An 18,986-nucleotide genomic window follows, 5' to 3' on the forward strand; every position below is an offset into this window, starting at 1 on the left:
CGGAGGGATAAAATTTTCGCAAGGATTTTAGTGTCTACTGGGAGCAAAGAGATGGGACGGTAAGACTCTGGGGCGTGTACGTCCTTGCCCGGCTTGGGGATGAGCACAATTAGCGCCTCCCGCATAGAAGGGGGTAGGGTTGCATCTTTGAATAGAGATTGAAACAAAGCCAATAATTTAGGAGAAAGGAGTTCCGAATATTGGGAGAAGAATTCAATCGGGAGGCCGTCTAGGCCGGGGGCCTTAGATCTAGGGAACTTGGACACGGCTGCTGCAATCTCCTCCACAGAGATGGGTGCCTCGAGGGTCGCCAACTGGTCGGGTGTCAAAGTGGGAAAGTCAATAGAGTCCAGAAAGTCATGCATGTCAGTGCAGTCAGCGGGGGCCCTAGAGGTGTAAAGTGCACTAAAAAATGATCGGAAACACTGTGTCACCGCAGCAGGATCAGTGATCTCATTACCCAGGTCATCCTTTAAAGTAATAACTACCGGGGGCCTATCCTCACAATGGACTAAATATGCGAGGAGTTTCCCCGCCCGCTCTCCATGTGCAAACAGATTCTGCTTCTGAAAAAACATCTTAGATTTCGCCTTCTCATATTCAAGTTGGGAAAGGACTTTAGAGGTCAATTTATACTGGGATTCATGTGTCGGAGTCGGGTCCGCCATAAAGGCCTGTTCAGCTTCAATTAGATTTGCCGTTGCCCTGGAGATCTCCTCAGCAGCCCGCGCTCTAACAGCTTTGATTTTGGAGATCATAGTGGATCTGGCGAACAGTTTAAATGCCTCCCACACTGCAGCCGGGGAGGCAGTGCCCTCATTATCAGAGAAGAATTGTGTCCAGGTCCCCTCAATGTCGTTCCCATCAGACACCAAGGGGAGCCAGGCGGGATTCAGGCGCCAGGCCGGGGGAGGTCTATTGCAGGGCAAGGACAACAGTATCCAATAAGGGCAGTGATCAGACAGGGTCCGTGGGGCGAAGCCTGCCGCCAGTAACCTGGGGAGCAGGGTTCGAGACAGCAATATCAGATCAATGCGTGACATAGAATGGTGTGCAGCCGAGAAACAGGAGTACGCGCGCTGAGCGGGGTATTTTCTGCGCCAAGAGTCGGCCAAACCAAAGCTCTCCAACAATCGGGAGAACCTGGTAGGGGACGACCCCGGCGGCGCCTGGGAGGCGCCACCGGATCTATCCAGACCCGAGTCCATCACATTGTTAAAGTCACCCAGCCAGATCACCGGGGCCCCCGGGCATTGTGCCATAAACGCCAGTCCCTCCATAATAATCACAGCAGAGTAAGGGGGGGCACATAGAAAGCCATCAGCAGCATCAATTCCCCATAGACTGACGTTTTGAGAAAGACATATCTACCCATTGGGTCGACCTGAGATCCTAGGAGCTGGAAATGTACCGATTTGGCCACCAGAAGCGCCACACCCCTGGAGTGCGAGCTATAAGCAGAGTGCTGCACCCAGCCAACCCAGGGCCGTTTGAGAGACTGTTGTACGCGGCCCTCCAAATGTGTCTCCACCAGAACTATAATATCAGCCCGTACACGGCGTAAAACATTAAAGACAGCCGTCCGTTTAATCTTATCGCGCATACCCCTGACATTCCACGTCAACAATTTCAATGCGGCCATGGCAGGGGTAATACGGAGCGTGGAGCGGAGGCTCCCAGGATCTCAGGCAATAAGGCCACAGAACTAACAAGGCCACGGTCATACACTAGCAGTAATAAACGGCAGCAAAAGAGCAGATAGTTATTACTTGAGGTCAATGTGCATAGAACAGAAACAGTATAGAGATTGTACCAAATATAAACTGTAAACAATGGTAATACCCCAATCCCCCCTCCCTGCCCTGCACCAACCCCAACTTGTGCGGGCATGTTCCCAAACAAGTGCCTCAACCAGAACAGGCCCACATGCGACTGGTAAAGAGCAAGATCAGGAGGCCAGGGACCCCCAGGGTAGTCAGCAAAAATACAGCAAAATACAATTAGGACAAGCAAGGGGGCCCGGGGGCCCAGGTCCAGCAGAAGTCGCAGGGGGCAACAGGGGAGTTGGGCACAAACACACGCCTTAGCGGGTGTAGGGGGCGAAAACCAACAGGTGTATCGCTGGGTAGCAAAGCCTATGGGCAGGTGGAAATCCATAGGAAGAGAACAGAAAAATCAGTTCCATCTGTGGAGCTAGGGCGCTCCGCCGGTCAAACACAGGAGCAGTAGTGCAGGGAAATGAGGGGGGAGGGGGGGGGAAGGGGGATGTAAAGTCTTGAGTTCCGCAGGATCTACAAAACCCCCCTCCACCTCTGCAGCAGCTTAAGGTATAGGCAATCAGGGAGAAAGCATCATGAAGTCGCCAGGGCAAGGTGGTCAGGCTCTAGCTTCCAGTCCTTCTAACCAGGAGATGGCGGCTTCCGGATCCTCAAAGAAGTGGGCTCGGTCCTCACCCTCCACTCTAAGACGGGCCGGTACAACATAGAGTATTTGATATTCTTGATACGCAGCCTGCGTTTGACCTCCAAAAAGCTCTTGCGGCGCCTCTGGACCTCAGCAGAGAAGTCGGGGAAAATCGCTATTTTGTGATTTCCAAATGGAATGTTCCCCTTAACTCTGGCCAGGCGTAATATGGCATCTCTGTCCCGATAGTTCAGGAATTTAGCGATGAACGTGCGGGGGGGTGCACCCTGAGGGGGGGGACGCCCTGAGAGGCGATGTGCACGTTCCACAACAAAAGTGGGTGAAAAGGATTCTCTGCCATATGTCTGAGTGAGCAATTGTTCCAAATAGGATGAGGGGTCTGCACCTTCAGAGCCCTCCGGGAGGCCAATGAACCGCACGTTACAGCGGCGCAGCCTATTCTCCATGTCATCTTGTTTTTGGAGGATAAGGTGTACTTGTTGCTGCAGCCTGTCTGAGGAGCTTTGCAATGGAGGGAGGGAGTCTTCCACCTCGCTAATTCTGTGTTCAGCCTCACCAACTCTGTCCCTTAGCTTCTGCATATCCTGACGCATCAAAGATATATCTACCTTCACCTCCTCGATTTTAGTTGTCAGCATGGTCTGGCAAGTGGCAATCGCTTCCAAAACCTTGGATGTAGCAGGGCTCTCAGGCTCCTCCACCACAAGCGACGGGCCGGCGCCATCTTGGATCGGGGCCTCCTTCTCCAGCCTCCGGAATGCAGCCAGTTTTGCCGCAGCTTCAGAGCCTTTCTTCGGCGGAGACATGCGGAGGTCAGTGCCGCGGGTGTGCGGGAGGTGAAGGGAGGATTATCGTGCCCGGAGGGCTGCAGGATTAGCGGTAAAGGATATCGGTCCGGCGGAGCTCCTCTCACACACGTCCTCTCACATGCTGCGCCAGGCCACGCCCGTATCATTCCCCCATTTGAAGCAATAAACTTAACAAAGACATCCTCTAGACTAAGATATTGTAGCTGGTGTGCATGGACTGGTGTTTGTGGTGGTGGGCAGCCTCTATACTATTTGGGAAGAACCAGCTATAACCAGCTGCCCCTATGATGGTTGTGCTACATATAATAAATCTTTACTGTGGGTACTCCTATACCGCTGAGTTGAGGGAACCACAATGGGCAATCTTGATGCTATAGCACTGCCCCATGTATTCTTCTCCACAATCCCCCAGGCCTCCCATTAACCCTCCAGGACAACTCAGGAGATATATTGTATCTCATTGCACCTCAACTCTCCCTGCTCCACCTTCCAGGACACCTTTTCTGTGTTTACAGAAGGCTGGAAGGCTGCCAAGGCACTGCTAGAAGATGGAGTAGGGAGAGTTTAGTTGGCTTAGGAAAAGGCTTGAATAACTTTAAAGCTTCTCAAGGGAAATAGCTTAATGGTGCCTGCAGTCAGTGTAAGCTTGCTTTTAACGCTTGTGTCATTAAACCTATTAGCACAATTTAAATGTGACACAAGTCTTGGGGTGGAGACTTTGTGCTAACGTCACGCTGCTGCATGGTCTTTGTCAGCAGCAGCTTTATATGTGATTGACAGGTGATCCTTCATTTTATCTACCCTATTGTTCTATAAGGATGCACTATGTTTGGAATTTTTTTTATTAAAGTGTTACTAAAGTCTAATTTTTCTGTGTTTAAAAATACTAAGCATGTTATACTTACCTGTTCAGTGTAGTGGTTTTGCACAGAGCAGTCCAGATCCTCCTCCCATCAGTTCCCTCTTTGGTGTTCCTGGCCCCTCCCTCCTGCCGAGTGCCCCCACAGCAAGCAGCTTGCTATGGGGACACCGGAGCCGAGCTGCAGCTCCATGTGTCCATTCAGACACAGAGCCAAGGCTAGGCCCCACCCCCTCTCTCTCTCCTCATTGGCTCACTGACTTTGATTGACAGCAGTGGGAGCCAATGGCACTCCGCTGCTGTCTCAGCCAATCAGAAGAAAGGCAGCTGAGTCTCTCGTGCAAAATCACTGGATCGGGATGGGACACAGGTAAGTATTAGAGGGGGCTGGGGGAGCTGCTGCACACAAAAGGGTTTTTTGTCTTAATGCATAGAATGCCTTTAGAACCACTTTAAATTAAAAAAAAATCCCTTATCTGAAAGAATAGGCTGTTTGCTATGCTTAGTGTAGCATTAATTTCTGGTGAGTGTCCATTGAATGAGGGGGTGGTGTTTGGTGATATAAATCGATACACTGAAGGATTCAGCACTAGTGTTGAGCGAACACGGACTGTATTATTCGTGTTCGTACCGAATAATTGGATTTTTGTTACCCGAACACGAACACGGACACTTTACTGTATATTCGGGTAAAAATCCGTGTTCGGTCGTTTTATTTCCGGGTTTTGCATGCTTTGGCGCTCTTTTCATGGCGGGCTTTCAACAGCCAATCAACAATCGTTTAACTGGTGTGCCTTAAGCCATCCCAGCCATGCCTGCAAATGTCTCAGTAGCTGTGATTGGCCGTCTGAAGCATGTGACCAAGTCTTTATAAGTTCGAGGCAGCCGCAGCGGCGTCATTATGCTGCTTAGATCAGGGACAGAGCACACATCAACGTGCTGGCTGCTGATTAGGGAAAGATAGGCAGGAAAAAAACATTTGTGTCCGGATAGAATTGAGGGACAGGTCGGAGTGTTTAGGCAGGGCGAGTTGTAGGCATTTTAGGGATAGAGTCTGCTGAATTATAGGGTCAGTGTCTTCTGCAAACTACAATCGATATTGCTGTGTGGGGGGTGGGGTCTGCACTCAATCCTGATCTACGATCTCTTCTCAATCCTGTTAGGGAGAGGCTGCTGCTGAATTTTAGGGTCAGAGTGTTCTACAAACTACAATCGATATTGCTGTGTGGGGTGGGGTCTGCACTTAGTTCTCCTGATCTACGATCTCTTCTCAATCCTGTTAGGGACAGAGTCTGCTGAATTTTAGGGAAACTGTGTTCTACAAACTACAATCGATATTGCTGTGTGGTGTGGGATAGGAGATAGGCAGGTGTCAGTGATCCACATCCATTTTTCTGTGTGTGGGCTGCAGTGAACACAATCTTTTTGGGGTGCAGTGAACACAATCCTTTTGGAGTGCAGTGAACAAAATCTTTGTGGGGTGCAGTGAACAAAACCTTTGTGGGGGTACAGTGAACACAATCTTTGTGGGGTGCAGTGAAGACAATCCTTGTGGGGTGCAGTGAAGACAATCCTTGTGGGGTGCAGTGAAGACAATCTTTGGGGGGTACAGTGAACACAATCTTTGTGGGGTACAGAGAAGACAATCCTTGTGGGGTGCAGTGAACAAAATCTTTGGGGGGGTACAGTGAACACAATCTTTGTGGGGTGCAGTGAACAAAACCTTTGTGGGGTGCAGTGAACACAATCTTTGTGGGGTGCAGTGAAGACAATCCTTGTGGGGTGCAGTGAAGAGAATCCTTGTGGGGTGAAGTGAACAAAATCTTTGGGGGGTACAGTGAACACAATCTTTGTGGGGTGCAGTGAACAAAACCTTTGTGGGGTACAGTGAACACAATCTTTGTGGGGTGCAGTGAACAAAACCTTTGTGGGGTACAGTGAACACAATCTTTGTGGGGTGCAGTGAAGACAATCCTTTTGGAGTGCAGTGAACACAATCTTTGTGGGGTGCAGTGAACAAAACCTTTGTGGGGTACAGTGAACACAATCTTTGTGGGGTGCAGTGAACAAAACCTTTGTGGGGTACAGTGAACACAATCTTTGTGGGGTGCAGTGAACACAATCTTTGTGGGGTGCAGTGAACAAAACCTTTGTGGGGTGCAGTGAACACAACCTTTGTGGGGTACAGTGAACACAATCTTTGTGGGGTGCAGTGAACAAAACCTTTGTGGGGTACAGTGAACACAATCTTTGTGGGGTACAGTGAACACAATCTTTGTGGGGTGCAGTGAACAAAACCTTTGTGGGGAACAGTGAACACAATCTTTAAGGGGTGCAGTGAACACAATCTTTGTGGGGTGCAGTGAACAAAACCTTTGTGGGGTGCAGTGAACACAACCTTTGTGGGGTACAGTGAACACAATCTTTGTGGGGTGCAGTGAACAAAACCTTTGTGGGGTACAGTGAACACAATCTTTGTGGGGTACAGTGAACACAATCTTTGTGGGGTGCAGTGAACAAAACCTTTGTGGGGTACAGTGAACACAATCTTTGTGGGGTGCAGTGAACAAAACCTTTGTGGGGTACAGTGAACACAATCTTTGTGGGGTGCAGTGAAGACAATCCTTTTGGAGTGCAGTGAACAAAATCTTTGTGGGGTACAGTGAACACAATCTTTGTGGGGTGCAGTGAAGACAATCCTTGTGGGGTGCAGTGAAGACAATCCTTGTGGGGTGCAGTGAACAAAACCTTTGTGGGGTACAGTGAACACAATCTTTGTGGGGTACAGTGAACACAATCTTTGTGGGGTACAGTGAACAAAACCTTTGTGGGGTACAGTGAACACAAGCTTTGTGGGGTGCAGTGAACAAAACCTTTATGGGGTACAGTGAAGACAATCTTTGTGGGGTGCAGTGAAGACAATCCTTTTGGAGTGCAGTGAACAAAATCTTTGTGGGGTACAGTGAACACAATCTTTGTGGGGTGCAGTGAACAAAATCTTTGTGGGGTACAGTGAACACAATCTTTGTGGGGTGCAGTGAAGACAATCCTTGTGGGGTGCAGTGAAGACAATCCTTGTGGGGTGCAGTGAAAAAAATCTTTGGGGGGTACAGTGAACACAATCTTTGTGGGGTGCAGTGAACAAAACCTTTGTGGGGTACAGTGAACACAATCTTTGTGGGGTGCAGTGAACAAAACCTTTGTGGGGTACAGTGAACAAAACCTTTGTGGGGTGCAGTGAACAAAACCTTTGTGGGGTGCAGTGAACACAACCTTTGTGGGGTACAGTGAACACAATCTTTGTGGGGTGCAGTGAACAAAACCTTTGTGGGGTACAGTGAACACAATCTTTGTGGGGTACAGTGAACACAATCTTTGTGGGGTGCAGTGAACAAAACCTTTGTGGGGTACAGTGAACACAATCTTTGTGGGGTGCAGTGAACAAAACCTTTGTGGGGTACAGTGAACACAATCTTTGTGGGGTGCAGTGAAGACAATCCTTTTGGAGTGCAGTGAACAAAATCTTTGTGGGGTACAGTGAACACAATCTTTGTGGGTTGCAGTGAACAAAATCTTTGTGGGGTACAGTGAACACAATCTTTGTGGGGTGCAGTGAAGACAATCCTTTTGGAGTGCAGTGAACACAATCTTTGTGGGGTACAGTGAACACAATCTTTGTGGGGTGCAGTGAACAAAACCTTTGTGGGGTACAGTGAACACAATCTTTGTGGGGTGCAGTGAACACAATCTTTGTGGGGTGCAGTGAACAAAACCTTTGTGGGGTGCAGTGAACACAACCTTTGTGGGGTACAGTGAACACAATCTTTGTGGGGTGCAGTGAACAAAACCTTTGTGGGGTACAGTGAACACAATCTTTGTGGGGTGCAGTGAACAAAACCTTTGTGGGGTGCAGTGAACACAACCTTTGTGGGGTACAGTGAACACAATCTTTGTGAGGTGCAGTGAAGACAATCCTTGTGGGGTGCAGTGAAGACAATCCTTGTGGGGTGCAGTGAACAAAATCTTTGGGGGGTACAGTGAACACAATCTTTGTGGGGTGCAGTGAACAAAACCTTTGTGGGGTACAGTGAACACAATCTTTGTGGGGTGCAGTGAACAAAACCTTTGTGGGGTACAGTGAACACAATCTTTGTGGGGTGCAGTGAAGACAATCCTTTTGGAGTGCAGTGAACACAATCTTTGTGGGGTGCAGTGAACAAAACCTTTGTGGGGTACAGTGAACACAATCTTTGTGGGGTACAGTGAGCACAATCTTTGTGGGGTACAGTGAACACAATCTCATACTTCTGAAGCTTTGAGGGTGCTGCCTGTTCTATACTCCTCCTCCTCCTCCTCATCCATCCTTTTAGGTGTACAAACAATAGTAATTGGGGCCTAGTGTGCTTCTGTACGTGTGAAAAACATACACTTTTTTTTGATCATATTTCCTATTCCGCTATTCTATAAAAACCTTTGGGGCTCAATGAAATTGCGGAATAGTCTGTGTCGGTACGTGTGAGATCCACCTTTCCAAGTTTTTGGGGTTCATCTCATACTTCTGAAGCTTTGAGGGTGCTGCCTGTTCTATACTCCTCCTCCTCCTCTTCCTCATCCATCCTTTTAGGTGTACAAACAATAGTAATTGGGGCCTAGTGTGCTTCTGTACGTGTGAAAAATATACACTTTTTTTTTATCATATTTCCTATTCCGCTATTCTATAAAAACCTTTGGGGCTCAATGAAATTGCGGAATAGTCTGTGTCGGTACGTGTGAGATCCACCTTTCCAAGTTTTTGGGGTTCATCTCATACTTCTGAAGCTTTGAGGGTGCTGCCTGTTCTATACTCCTCCTCCTCCTCCTCCTCCTCCTCATCCATCCTTTTAGGTGTACAAACAATAGTAATTGGGGCCTAGTGTGCTTCTGTACGTGTGAAAAACATACACTTTTTTTTGATCATATTTCCTATTCCGCTATTCTATAAAAACCTTTGGGGCTCAATTAAATTGCGGAATAGTCTGTGTCGGTACGTGTGAGATCCACCTTTCCAAGTTTTTGGGGTTCATCTCATACTTCTGAAGCTTTGAGGGTGCTGCCTGTTCTATACTCCTCCTCCTCCTCTTCCTCATCCATCCTTTTAGGTGTACAAACAATAGTAATTGGGGCCTAGTGTGCTTCTGTACGTGTGAAAAACATACACTTTTTTTTTATCATATTTCCTATTCCGCTATTCTATAAAAACCTTTGGGGCTCAATTAAATTGCGGAATAGTCTGTGTCGGTACGTGTGAGATCCACCTTTCCAAGTTTTTGGGGTTCATCTCATACTTCTGAAGCTTTGAGGGTGCTGCCTGTTCTATACTCCTCCTCCTCCTCTTCCTCATCCATCCTTTTAGGTGTACAAACAATAGTAATTGGGGCCTAGTGTGCTTCTGTACGTGTGAAAAACATACACTTTTTTTTGATCATATTTCCTATTCCGCTATTCTATAAAAACCTTTGGGGCTCAATTAAATTGCGGAATAGTCTGTGTCGGTACGTGTGAGATCCACCTTTCCAAGTTTTTGGGGTTCATCTCATACTTCTGAAGCTTTGAGGGTGCTGCCTGTTCTATACTCCTCCTCCTCCTCTTCCTCATCCATCCTTTTAGGTGTACAAACAATAGTAATTGGGGCCTAGTGTGCTTCTGTACGTGTGAAAAACATACACTTTTTTTTTATCATATTTCCTATTCCGCTATTCTATAAAAACCTTTGGGGCTCAATTAAATTGCGGAATAGTCTGTGTCGGTACGTGTGAGATCCACCTTTCCAATTTTTTGGGGTTCATCTCATACTTCTGAAGATTTGAGGGTGCTGCCTGTTCCATACTCCTCTTCCTCATCCTCCCTTTAGGGTAGGAAAAAATTTAATCGGGCCTAGTCTGTGTTTGTACGTGTGAGATACACAGTTTTTTATCCTATTCCGCTATTCAATACACACCCTTTTGGTGTAAAAAACATTAAATTGCGGCATAGTTTGCATATTTGACTGTGAGATACACCCGTGCGATACTGTTGTTCTTTTGTTCCGCTATTCAATAAAGACCTTTCTAGGGCAAGATCTTAAATTTCAGAAATATGAGGAGAGCGTTAAATAGGGGCCGTGGCCTGGGTCGTGGTGGTGCTGCTGCTAGAGCTCCTGTTGCAAGGAGAGGACGTGGTCGATCTGTGCCAGCTACACGCACAAGTGAAACACCTTCCTCAAGTGTGAGTAGGCGACAGAACCTGCATCAGTATTTGGTAGGGCATCATACGCCCCTAGAAGTGATGAGGCCAGAACAAGTGGAGGCGATAGTAGATTGGTTTGCTGCTGACAGTGCCTCCAGTTCCTTCACATTGTCTCCCACCCAGTCTACTGCAGAAAGGTCACAGTTGGCACCTGCAGCCGATGTCCAACCGTCTTTCACCTCACCCCCTTGCAAATCAGGCAAGCAGTCTGAGCCCCAAGCCATACAGCAGTCTCTTCTTCTTTTTGATGACTCTGTCAGCAGGGTTTCCCAGGGCCATCCACCTAGCCCTGCCCCAGAAGTGGAAGAGATTGAGTGCAGCGATGCCCAACCACTTATTTCTCAAGATGAGTACATGCAAGGATCATCGCAGCACGTCTCCGATGATGACGAAACGCAGGTGCCAACTGCTGCGGCGTTCAGCATTGTGGAGACCGACAAGGAGGGCAGGGGTGAAGACTGGGTGGAAGATGATGTGGAGGACGATGAGGTCCTCGACCCCACATGGAATGAACGTCATGCAGGTGACCTGAGTAGTTTGGAGGAAGAGGCGGTGGTCGCACAGAGCCACCAGCACAGCAGAAGAGGGAGCAGGGTGCAGAAGCGGAGCGGCCGTGCCCTAGACACTACGCCCGCTACTGCCCAACGCAGCAAGGGAACGAGCGCACCAAAGTCAGCTCAAAGGAGTTCTCTAGCGTGGAAGTTCTTTAGAAAATGTGCTGATGACAGGACACGAGTGGTTTGCACCCTGTGCAATCAGAGCTTGAAGCGAGGCATAAACCTTCTCAACCTGAGCACAACCTGCATGATCAGGCATCTAAGTGCAAAGCACGAGCTGCAGTGGAGTACACACCTTCAAAACCAAGAAACGTCTCTGGCTCATCCTGCTTCCTCTTCTGCTGCAGTCTCGGCCGCTCCAGCCACATCTGTAGTGATACCGGCACCTGCCACCCCGCAAACAGACGATCTGTCAGCAACACCACCACCTGGGTCACCAACAACCATCTCCACAATGTCCCGTGGAAGCGTTCAGATTTCCATCTCCCAAACACTTGAGAGGAAGAGGAAGTACCCCCCTACCCACCCGCGATCCCTGGCCCTGAATGCCAGCATTTCAAAATTATTGGCCTTTGAAATGCTGTCATTCCGTCTGGTGGAGACGCACAGTTTTAAAAACCTTATGTCGGTGGCTGTCCCACAGTACGTCGTGCCCAGCCGCCACTACTTTTCCAGGCAAGCCATCCCTTCCCTACACAACCAAGTGGGGGAAAAAATCAGGTGTGCACTGCGCAACGCCATCTGTGCCAAGGTCCACCTAACTACCGATACGTGGACCAGTAAGCACGGTCAGGGGCGTTATATCTCCCTAACGGCACACTGGGTAAATGCAGTGGCGGATGGGCCTGAGGCGGATAGCAATTTGGCGCATGTCCTTCCACCACCGAGGATTACAGGGCGCTTCAGTTTGCCTCCTGTTCCTAACTCCTCCTACTCCGCTTCCTCATCCTCTACCGCCTCCTCATCCGGACAGCGTAACACCTTCACCACCAACTTCAGCACGGCCAGGGGTAAACGACAGCAGGCAGTTTTACAACTTGCCTGTTTGGGGGACAAACCACACACCGCGCAGGAGTTGTGGAGGAGCATGGAACAGCAAACAAATGAGTGGTTGCTGCCAGCGAGCCTCAAGCCCGGCCTGGTGGTGTGCGATAACGGGAGAAATCTCATAGCAGCTCTGGGCCTAGCCGGTTTGACGCACATCCCTTGCCTGGCGCATGTGCTGAATTTGGTGGTGCAGAGGTTCCTTAAAAACTACCCCGATATGTTAGAGCTGCTGCAGAAAGTGCGGGCCGTTTGTGCGCACTTTCGGCGTTTTCACCCTGCTGCTGCTCGCCTGGCAGCGCTGCAGCGTAACTTCGGCCTTCCCGCTCACCGCCTCATATGTGACGTGCCCACAAGGTTGAACTCCACCTTGCACATGCTGGAAAGACTGTGCGAGCAGCAGCATGCCATAGTGGAGTTTCAGCTGCAGCACGCACGCGTGAGTCGCTCTGCGGAACAGCACCACTTCACCACCAATAACTGGGCCTCCATGCGAGACCTGTGTGCCTTGTTGCGCTGTTTTGAGTACTCCACCAACATGGCCAGTGGCAATGACGCCGTTCTCAGCTTAACTATCCCACTTCTATGCCTCCTTGAAAAAACAATTCGGGCGATGATGGAAGAGGATGTGGCACAGGATGAGGAGGAGGAGGAGGAGGATGAAGAGGTAACATTTCAAAGGCTTTCAGGGCAGTCACTCGCAAGGGGCTCCGAGGGTGGGTTCCTGCACACACAAACGCCAGGGACACAATTGTCCAGCAGGGGCACAGTTCTGGAGGATGAGGAGCATGAGGAGGAGGAGGAGCTGGAGGAGGAGATGGAACCATGTTCACAGCAGGGTGGCACCCAGGCCAGCTCATGGCCATCACTGGTGCGTGGCTGGGGGGATACAGAGGACACGGACGATACACCTCCCACAGAGGACAGCCTTTCGTCGCCTCTGGGCAGCCTGCCACACATGAGCGATTACATGCTGCAGTGTCTCCACAACGACCGCCGAGTTGCCCACATTCTAACTTGTGCTGATTACTGGGTGGCCACGCTCCTGGATCCCCGTTACAAGGACAACGTACCGTCCTTAATTCACTCACTGGAGCGCGATCGCAAGATGCGCGAGTACAAGCGCACGCTGGGAGACGCGATGCTGCTGGCATTCCCATCTGACAGCGGGGCCACAGTGGAAGCACAAGGCAGAGGAGGAGGAGGTCGCCAACTCAACCAGGGCACCGCCAGCACCTCAGAAGGCAGGGTTAGCATGGCCGAAATGTGGAAAAGCTTTGTCAGCACGCCACAACAAACAGCAGCACCAGCAGCTCAGATGGAACGTCTTAGCAGGAGGCAGCATTTTACCAACATGGTGGAGCAGTATGTGTGCACACGCCTACATGTAGTCAATGAGGGGTCTGCCCCCTTCAACTTCTGGGTCTCCAAATTGGGCACATGGCCTGAGCTTGCCCTTTACGCCTTGGAGGTGCTGGCGTGCCCTGCAGCCAGTGTATTATCTGAACGGGTATTTAGCACGGCTGGGGGTGTTATAACAGACAAGCGCAGCCGCCTGTCCAGAGACAATGTGGACAAGCTCACGTTCATTAAAATGAACCAGGCATGGATCCCACGGGACTTTTCCGTACCTTGTGCAGAATAGCAATGGATACCGACCTTACCCAGCCATTGTTCCATTTTTGCTCTTTCTCACTCTTTTGGGGTGTACCCTCATTTAAAATTTGTGAAAAGAAGCAGTGTTGGCTACCTCGTCCTCCTCCTCAGGGCCAGATTAACGTAGGGGCTATTGGAGCTGCAGCTCCATGCAGGCCCCTACCTTTTATATAGGCCCCGGGTTGGCCATATTCACTGTGACCGCTCTTCTGTCACTTGTAAACACAGAAGTCTGGCTTCTATGCTCGCTTCCCCAGGCAGCACCCTCAGAACCTCCCCACACAGCGCGAAGGCCGGACAAGGAGGGACAGTTGCCGATGCATGGATGTGTTTATGGGCTTCAGAGACAGCATCCCATGTTGAATTAGGCATGCATGGCTGCACCCTTCCTCCTCTGGGTGCATGCCAAGGCACGGCCCTTAAGGCCCTTCAAAATCCTCAGCACCAAGACCATGATGCTCTTAATCCGGCCCTGGTCCTCCTCCACCGCCGCTTCCACCTACACCGCCCATAGGTGTGCGCAGCCTATTGCATTAGGGTGTGCACCCCAAAGTGTAAATACACATGCATGTGTTTGCCTACATGTACATGGCCCCGATACATTACTCTCCCTGCTGGCAAAGAGAAATAGAGCAGAGCAGGTGCGAGGGAGATCTTTCCCATCTCCTCACTGGCAAACAGAGCGATAATGCTATGTGCCCTAGGTGATTAGGGTGTGCCCAGGTACACCAGGCACACCCTGTGCGCACGCCTATGACACCGCCACATCCACCACCACCTCAACCTCCCTCCTACTCCTTATGGGCCTCGTCCTTCAGAGATGAAGAACATTGTTTTATTTTTCTGTTTTTTTTTTTTGTTGTTTTAAGTTATTTCCCTATCCACATTTGTTTGCAGAGCACTTGCCATGCTCTTAACTACGTTTTGCTGCCATTTGCAGCACTCTAGCCCTTTCCTTTGGTGTTTTAGAGCCATTTTAGTGCCTTAAAGTTCGGGTCCCCATTGACTTCAATGGGGTTCGGTGTCCGGGAAAAGTTCGGTAAAAGTCCGGGATACGGACCCGGACTTTTTTTTAAAGTTCGGCCGAACCCGTCGAACACGGACATCTAGGTGTCCGCTCAACCCTATTCAGCACCAACCTGGATTGGACAGTGGAAAATTTCACATTTTACAGACAGCTGAATGGACCTTGATTTAAAGGACTTGTGTACACTTTTATATATGTATTTTGGCACTAAGGAACTCTTTTATAATTCACATTGGATCTTGGGAAGGAGGGAGGGATTTTGATTGGTAGGGTCATGAGTAAGTAGAGAAATTTTTTGAGGATCGTTATTTTAAGAATGTTGCAGGGTCCTGTGAAGTAGAGGAGAAAAGTTGAGCTCAAAAGTGTTTTTGAGATCCTCTGGAATGTGAGTACCAAGATATTTCAGAGCTTTAGTTGCCTAGTGGAACTTAAAGTTGGTTTGGAGGTTCCTATAGTGATTAAGGGGCATGTCTATAGTCACGGCCTTGGACTTTTGTGCAGGAAAGTGGGAGAAAAGAGAAGATCATCCGCATATTTATATCTACCTTTTTATTATTTTAGTGTGTTATGATCTAGTTGAAATTATGATGCACGTGCCTGTTACTTAAATGAATTAGTGTAATCATGAACACATATTTGCGGATGAGACTCCAGTAACAAAAAAAAATGTGTTTTTAACATTACTGTTTATTATTGTATTACGTCAAATCATGTACACATACTGTATGTACTAACATTGTACACATTTATATCTACCTATTACTGACTGTAGATTATGCACCTCATTTAAAGTCCCAACCTCCTCTCCTTTTTCAATTATGTACAGGGATGGAGGCATTTTGCTATGCATACTACATGCCTCATTTAAAGTCCCAAACCCTCTCCTCTCCAATCCTGAACCAGGTATGGGGGTGCATATTCACAGTCAGTATTCCTGACTAGAGCCTATTGGCCTCTTTGTTAATTGGCAGACGCCAATTGAGGTGTTCTGCGATGTACATTAACAACTGTAACTGGGTTTCGCAGCAGTATCAATTGATATGTTTTTTCTCTATGACATTTAGCCATTTACATGTGATCGTGTATGGGTGATCCGTTGGGTTTGTCTTCTGCTTTCGGGAGCTGCGATGCTCTCTCCCCAACCCCCCCCACCCCCGCCATTCCAGGTGCAAGGGTTCAAATGAGCTTCACCCTGATGTGCATCGGCACCACGCCTTCCGCGCTACAGTCTGATGCCAGCTTCTCTCATGATGCCGGTGTGTGTTTGACACACTGATGCTTGCTTCATGGGGAAGTGGTTGGCGCCATTTTCTGGGCAGATCTCACTGCCCAGGTGTGACGCCTTTCCTCGTTGTGAGCGTTAGCGTGATGCTGGGAGGAAGCCTCGGCCGCATCAACACTACTATATATACCACCTGCTTAGGACCATATACCTTTCATCACAATTCCTTCTTTCTGCTGGGACAATTGCACCTTTGATAATCACCATAATATGCACTATGCAGTATCAGGTACTCTATCTGGCCACCATTGCCTTTTTGGAAGTCCCAAGGAATTATAAAGAAAGATATGTAAATGTATTACCATTGGAGTAAGTATAATTGTTGCCAAAAAAAGTATATAGTGAGACACCCAGGGAATCACAAAAAAAGAAAGAGAAAAAAGATGGAGTCTAGCTATGAAAAAAGTGCTTATGTGTCTAGCACCAGATGTGTAATATGAAATATGTATTGAAGGGCTGAGGCAAAGAGGTTGGAACACCAAAAGTGGAATAAAAGTGTGTCAGTAAACACATTACCAAAATGAAAAGAGTAAAGAAAATGAAAACGCACTAAAAGTGACTGATATCATGAACAAGAGTTAAAAAACAATATCTAGAACTAAGACTTTCTAACACAATCAGCTCCTGATTCTCTTTTTATTATTTTTAGTGTGTTATGATCTAGCTGAATTATGATGCACATGCCTGTTACTCTAATGAATTAGTGTAATCATGGACACATATTTGCTGATGAGACTCTGTAACAATAAAATGTATTTTTAACCATACTGTTTGTTATTGTATTACGTCAAATCATTTACACGTATGTACTAACATTGTCCCTATTTATATCTATTCATCAATGATTGTAGATTATGCATCTCATTTAAAGCCCCAGTCTCCTCTCCTTTTTCAATTAGGTGGCAGAGAAGCTGACAATGAGGTTTGTGAGATGCACTGTGCAGGTTGCAGGTACAGTACATATACAAATAAGAAATATACAAATGTACCATCAGGTAAAACTAAACAATGCACAGGAAGCAGTGCATGAAAAATAAAATAAAAAAACGCTTCATAACAGTAGAGCACCCGAGTAACCCCCGATCATAGGGAGTGCTATGTAAAGGTTTCCCACACTGGGAATCTCTGTGCCCGGGAGCCAGACAGAGTTGAGTGGGGACCCCCGACCAGGCAGATACAGAGGGGAAATCCATTGCTGTCAACACCATTCCCAGGATGCCCTGGGAGCGGGGACATAGGTACAGTGGACATTGCAATGTTTTGGGCGTGGTGGCAAGAGAGCTCCAGGCCACTCTGGTCTATGCAGAGAAGACCAAAGGTTGATATAGGTGAGTGGCTCTCAGCCACAGAGGGCCAACCCAAGTTACTGGTAGTCTCCACAGCATGGGCTCCACTCTCAGTGACCCTTGACCTAAAGGAGCTCTCAGGGTATACTTTATATTTAAATTTTGGTATGCAGTAAAATATGCACTTTAGTTGTTTTGGTACTGCATAGATATATGTTTTCAGAGTTTTCCTAGGATTTGTATATCAAGAGATTTAGTTAAGGAAATTAACACTAACAAAAAGTTGAATTATGTCAAACACAGGAAGAGATAATACATTTAGAGAACTACAAATAATAAAAATTAGGTTTAATGACACTTTAAGAATTTGTAAAAACATGACTATCTATAGCCTAGCCGCAAGTGGTAAATTTAATGGAAGCTTACTGTCAATAAACTCGGTGCTATATGTATCTCCAATATACAGTAGGTGTTCCCATAGATCAGAATATGGGCTGCACTAAACAAAGGCACAATGCCCTTGACATGTGTCTTTCCTATGTATTTGCAAATTAGTTTAGAGCCTTTTTTTTTATACAAGAGGTAACCTTCCATTGGGTTTCTTTTACTGTCTCCAGGAATATGGACAGGGGAACCTTTGCATCTGATGTAACAGACAAGCCCACTAGGGTGATACGAACTTAGATGTCTGTACCATTTTATGCAGTCTTAACATTTGTTGTCTTATGAGAGCTGGCCCGCTAAGCACTGTCCACTGGATGTGCACATTGATTATACAATAATGTCTCTCAGGGGGCTTATGATTACTGCTTTTTTGTACCTTTACCCTTAGCAATGCTGTATTGCGGTCAATGGATTTGTTAAAAATTGAAAATGTCTATAGTATAAATCAATACATACACTAGACAGAAAAGTTATTGTTATTAAACAGCTATTTTTAAGCAGTAAAAGTGGTGATTAGTAAACAATTCTAAAAAGTTACTCTACACTTTAATATACTATGCCCCTATAGCATTTTACTTTATCCAAAGAAGGGTCAGTCTTGGTGAAATATAATAACAACAGCAAGAGTTGCCTGTCAGCCACATCAACACGCATAATTTTTCTTTTATGAGCCCTCTATCCTATGCCCACACCTACTGCACACCCTTAGGTAAATCTCTGGACCATACTGTACCTTGATCACTGAAGACAGCAGGCACATTAAAGATCAGAAAGACTGCCACTGTGGAATATAATTTCCAAATCATTTTTGGAACTGTGAACATCCAAATGTCAAGCTGTACTAGATCATATCTCACAAATCTGTTCCCTCTATATAAATTAGAAGTGTTACTGATTAACCAGTAACTAGAATGAAAGAGAACATAAACTATGCCAAAGGCCATGTTGACAGTAGACATGTATCTTCTTGTTGATCTTTGACTTCCCCCACAGAGTTTTTTTTTTAAGGAATAAAGATAAAAAAAAAAGTACAATGTCACAAAGTCTACATTTAAAAAAAAAAAAAAAATACATAAAGGAAATCAATCCGAGGATTTATATTTTTCAAAGACATCATGGTCTGCGCGGTTTAGAGCAGTGGACCCCACCAACTTAACAATTACAATCTGAAGTCTGAAACACCATTTGCAAGACATGCACCATATTTTCAGAAGTATTGAGATGCCTGTCTTTACACACACATGAACTTTAATGGCATCCTAGTCTAAAGCCCCGTACACACGCACAGATTGTTGGCCAACTGATCGGCCAACTTTTGTCCAGTGTTGTTTGTT

General features: G+C 47.3%; 1 protein-coding gene across 2 annotated transcripts in view; it reads right to left on the reverse strand.

Annotated features, from left to right (window-relative positions):
- The window catches only part of LOC309568100 (beta-2-glycoprotein 1-like), a 136,280-nt gene extending 117,795 nt beyond the window's left edge, over window positions 1-18,485 (reverse strand). For both annotated transcript variants that reach the window (XM_082273696.1, XM_082273695.1), the window contains exon 1: window positions 18,386-18,485. In XM_082273696.1, the coding sequence (XP_082129822.1) occupies window positions 18,386-18,476 (91 nt within the window). In that variant the 5' untranslated portion in view covers window positions 18,477-18,485. The remainder of the gene's footprint in view (window positions 1-18,385) is intronic.
- Between the last annotated feature and the right edge of the window lie 501 nt (window positions 18,486-18,986).

This window comes from Pelophylax lessonae, assembly GCF_965119305.1.
Source record: "Pelophylax lessonae genome assembly, chromosome: 12".
Lineage (NCBI taxonomy): Eukaryota > Metazoa > Chordata > Amphibia > Anura > Ranidae > Pelophylax > Pelophylax lessonae.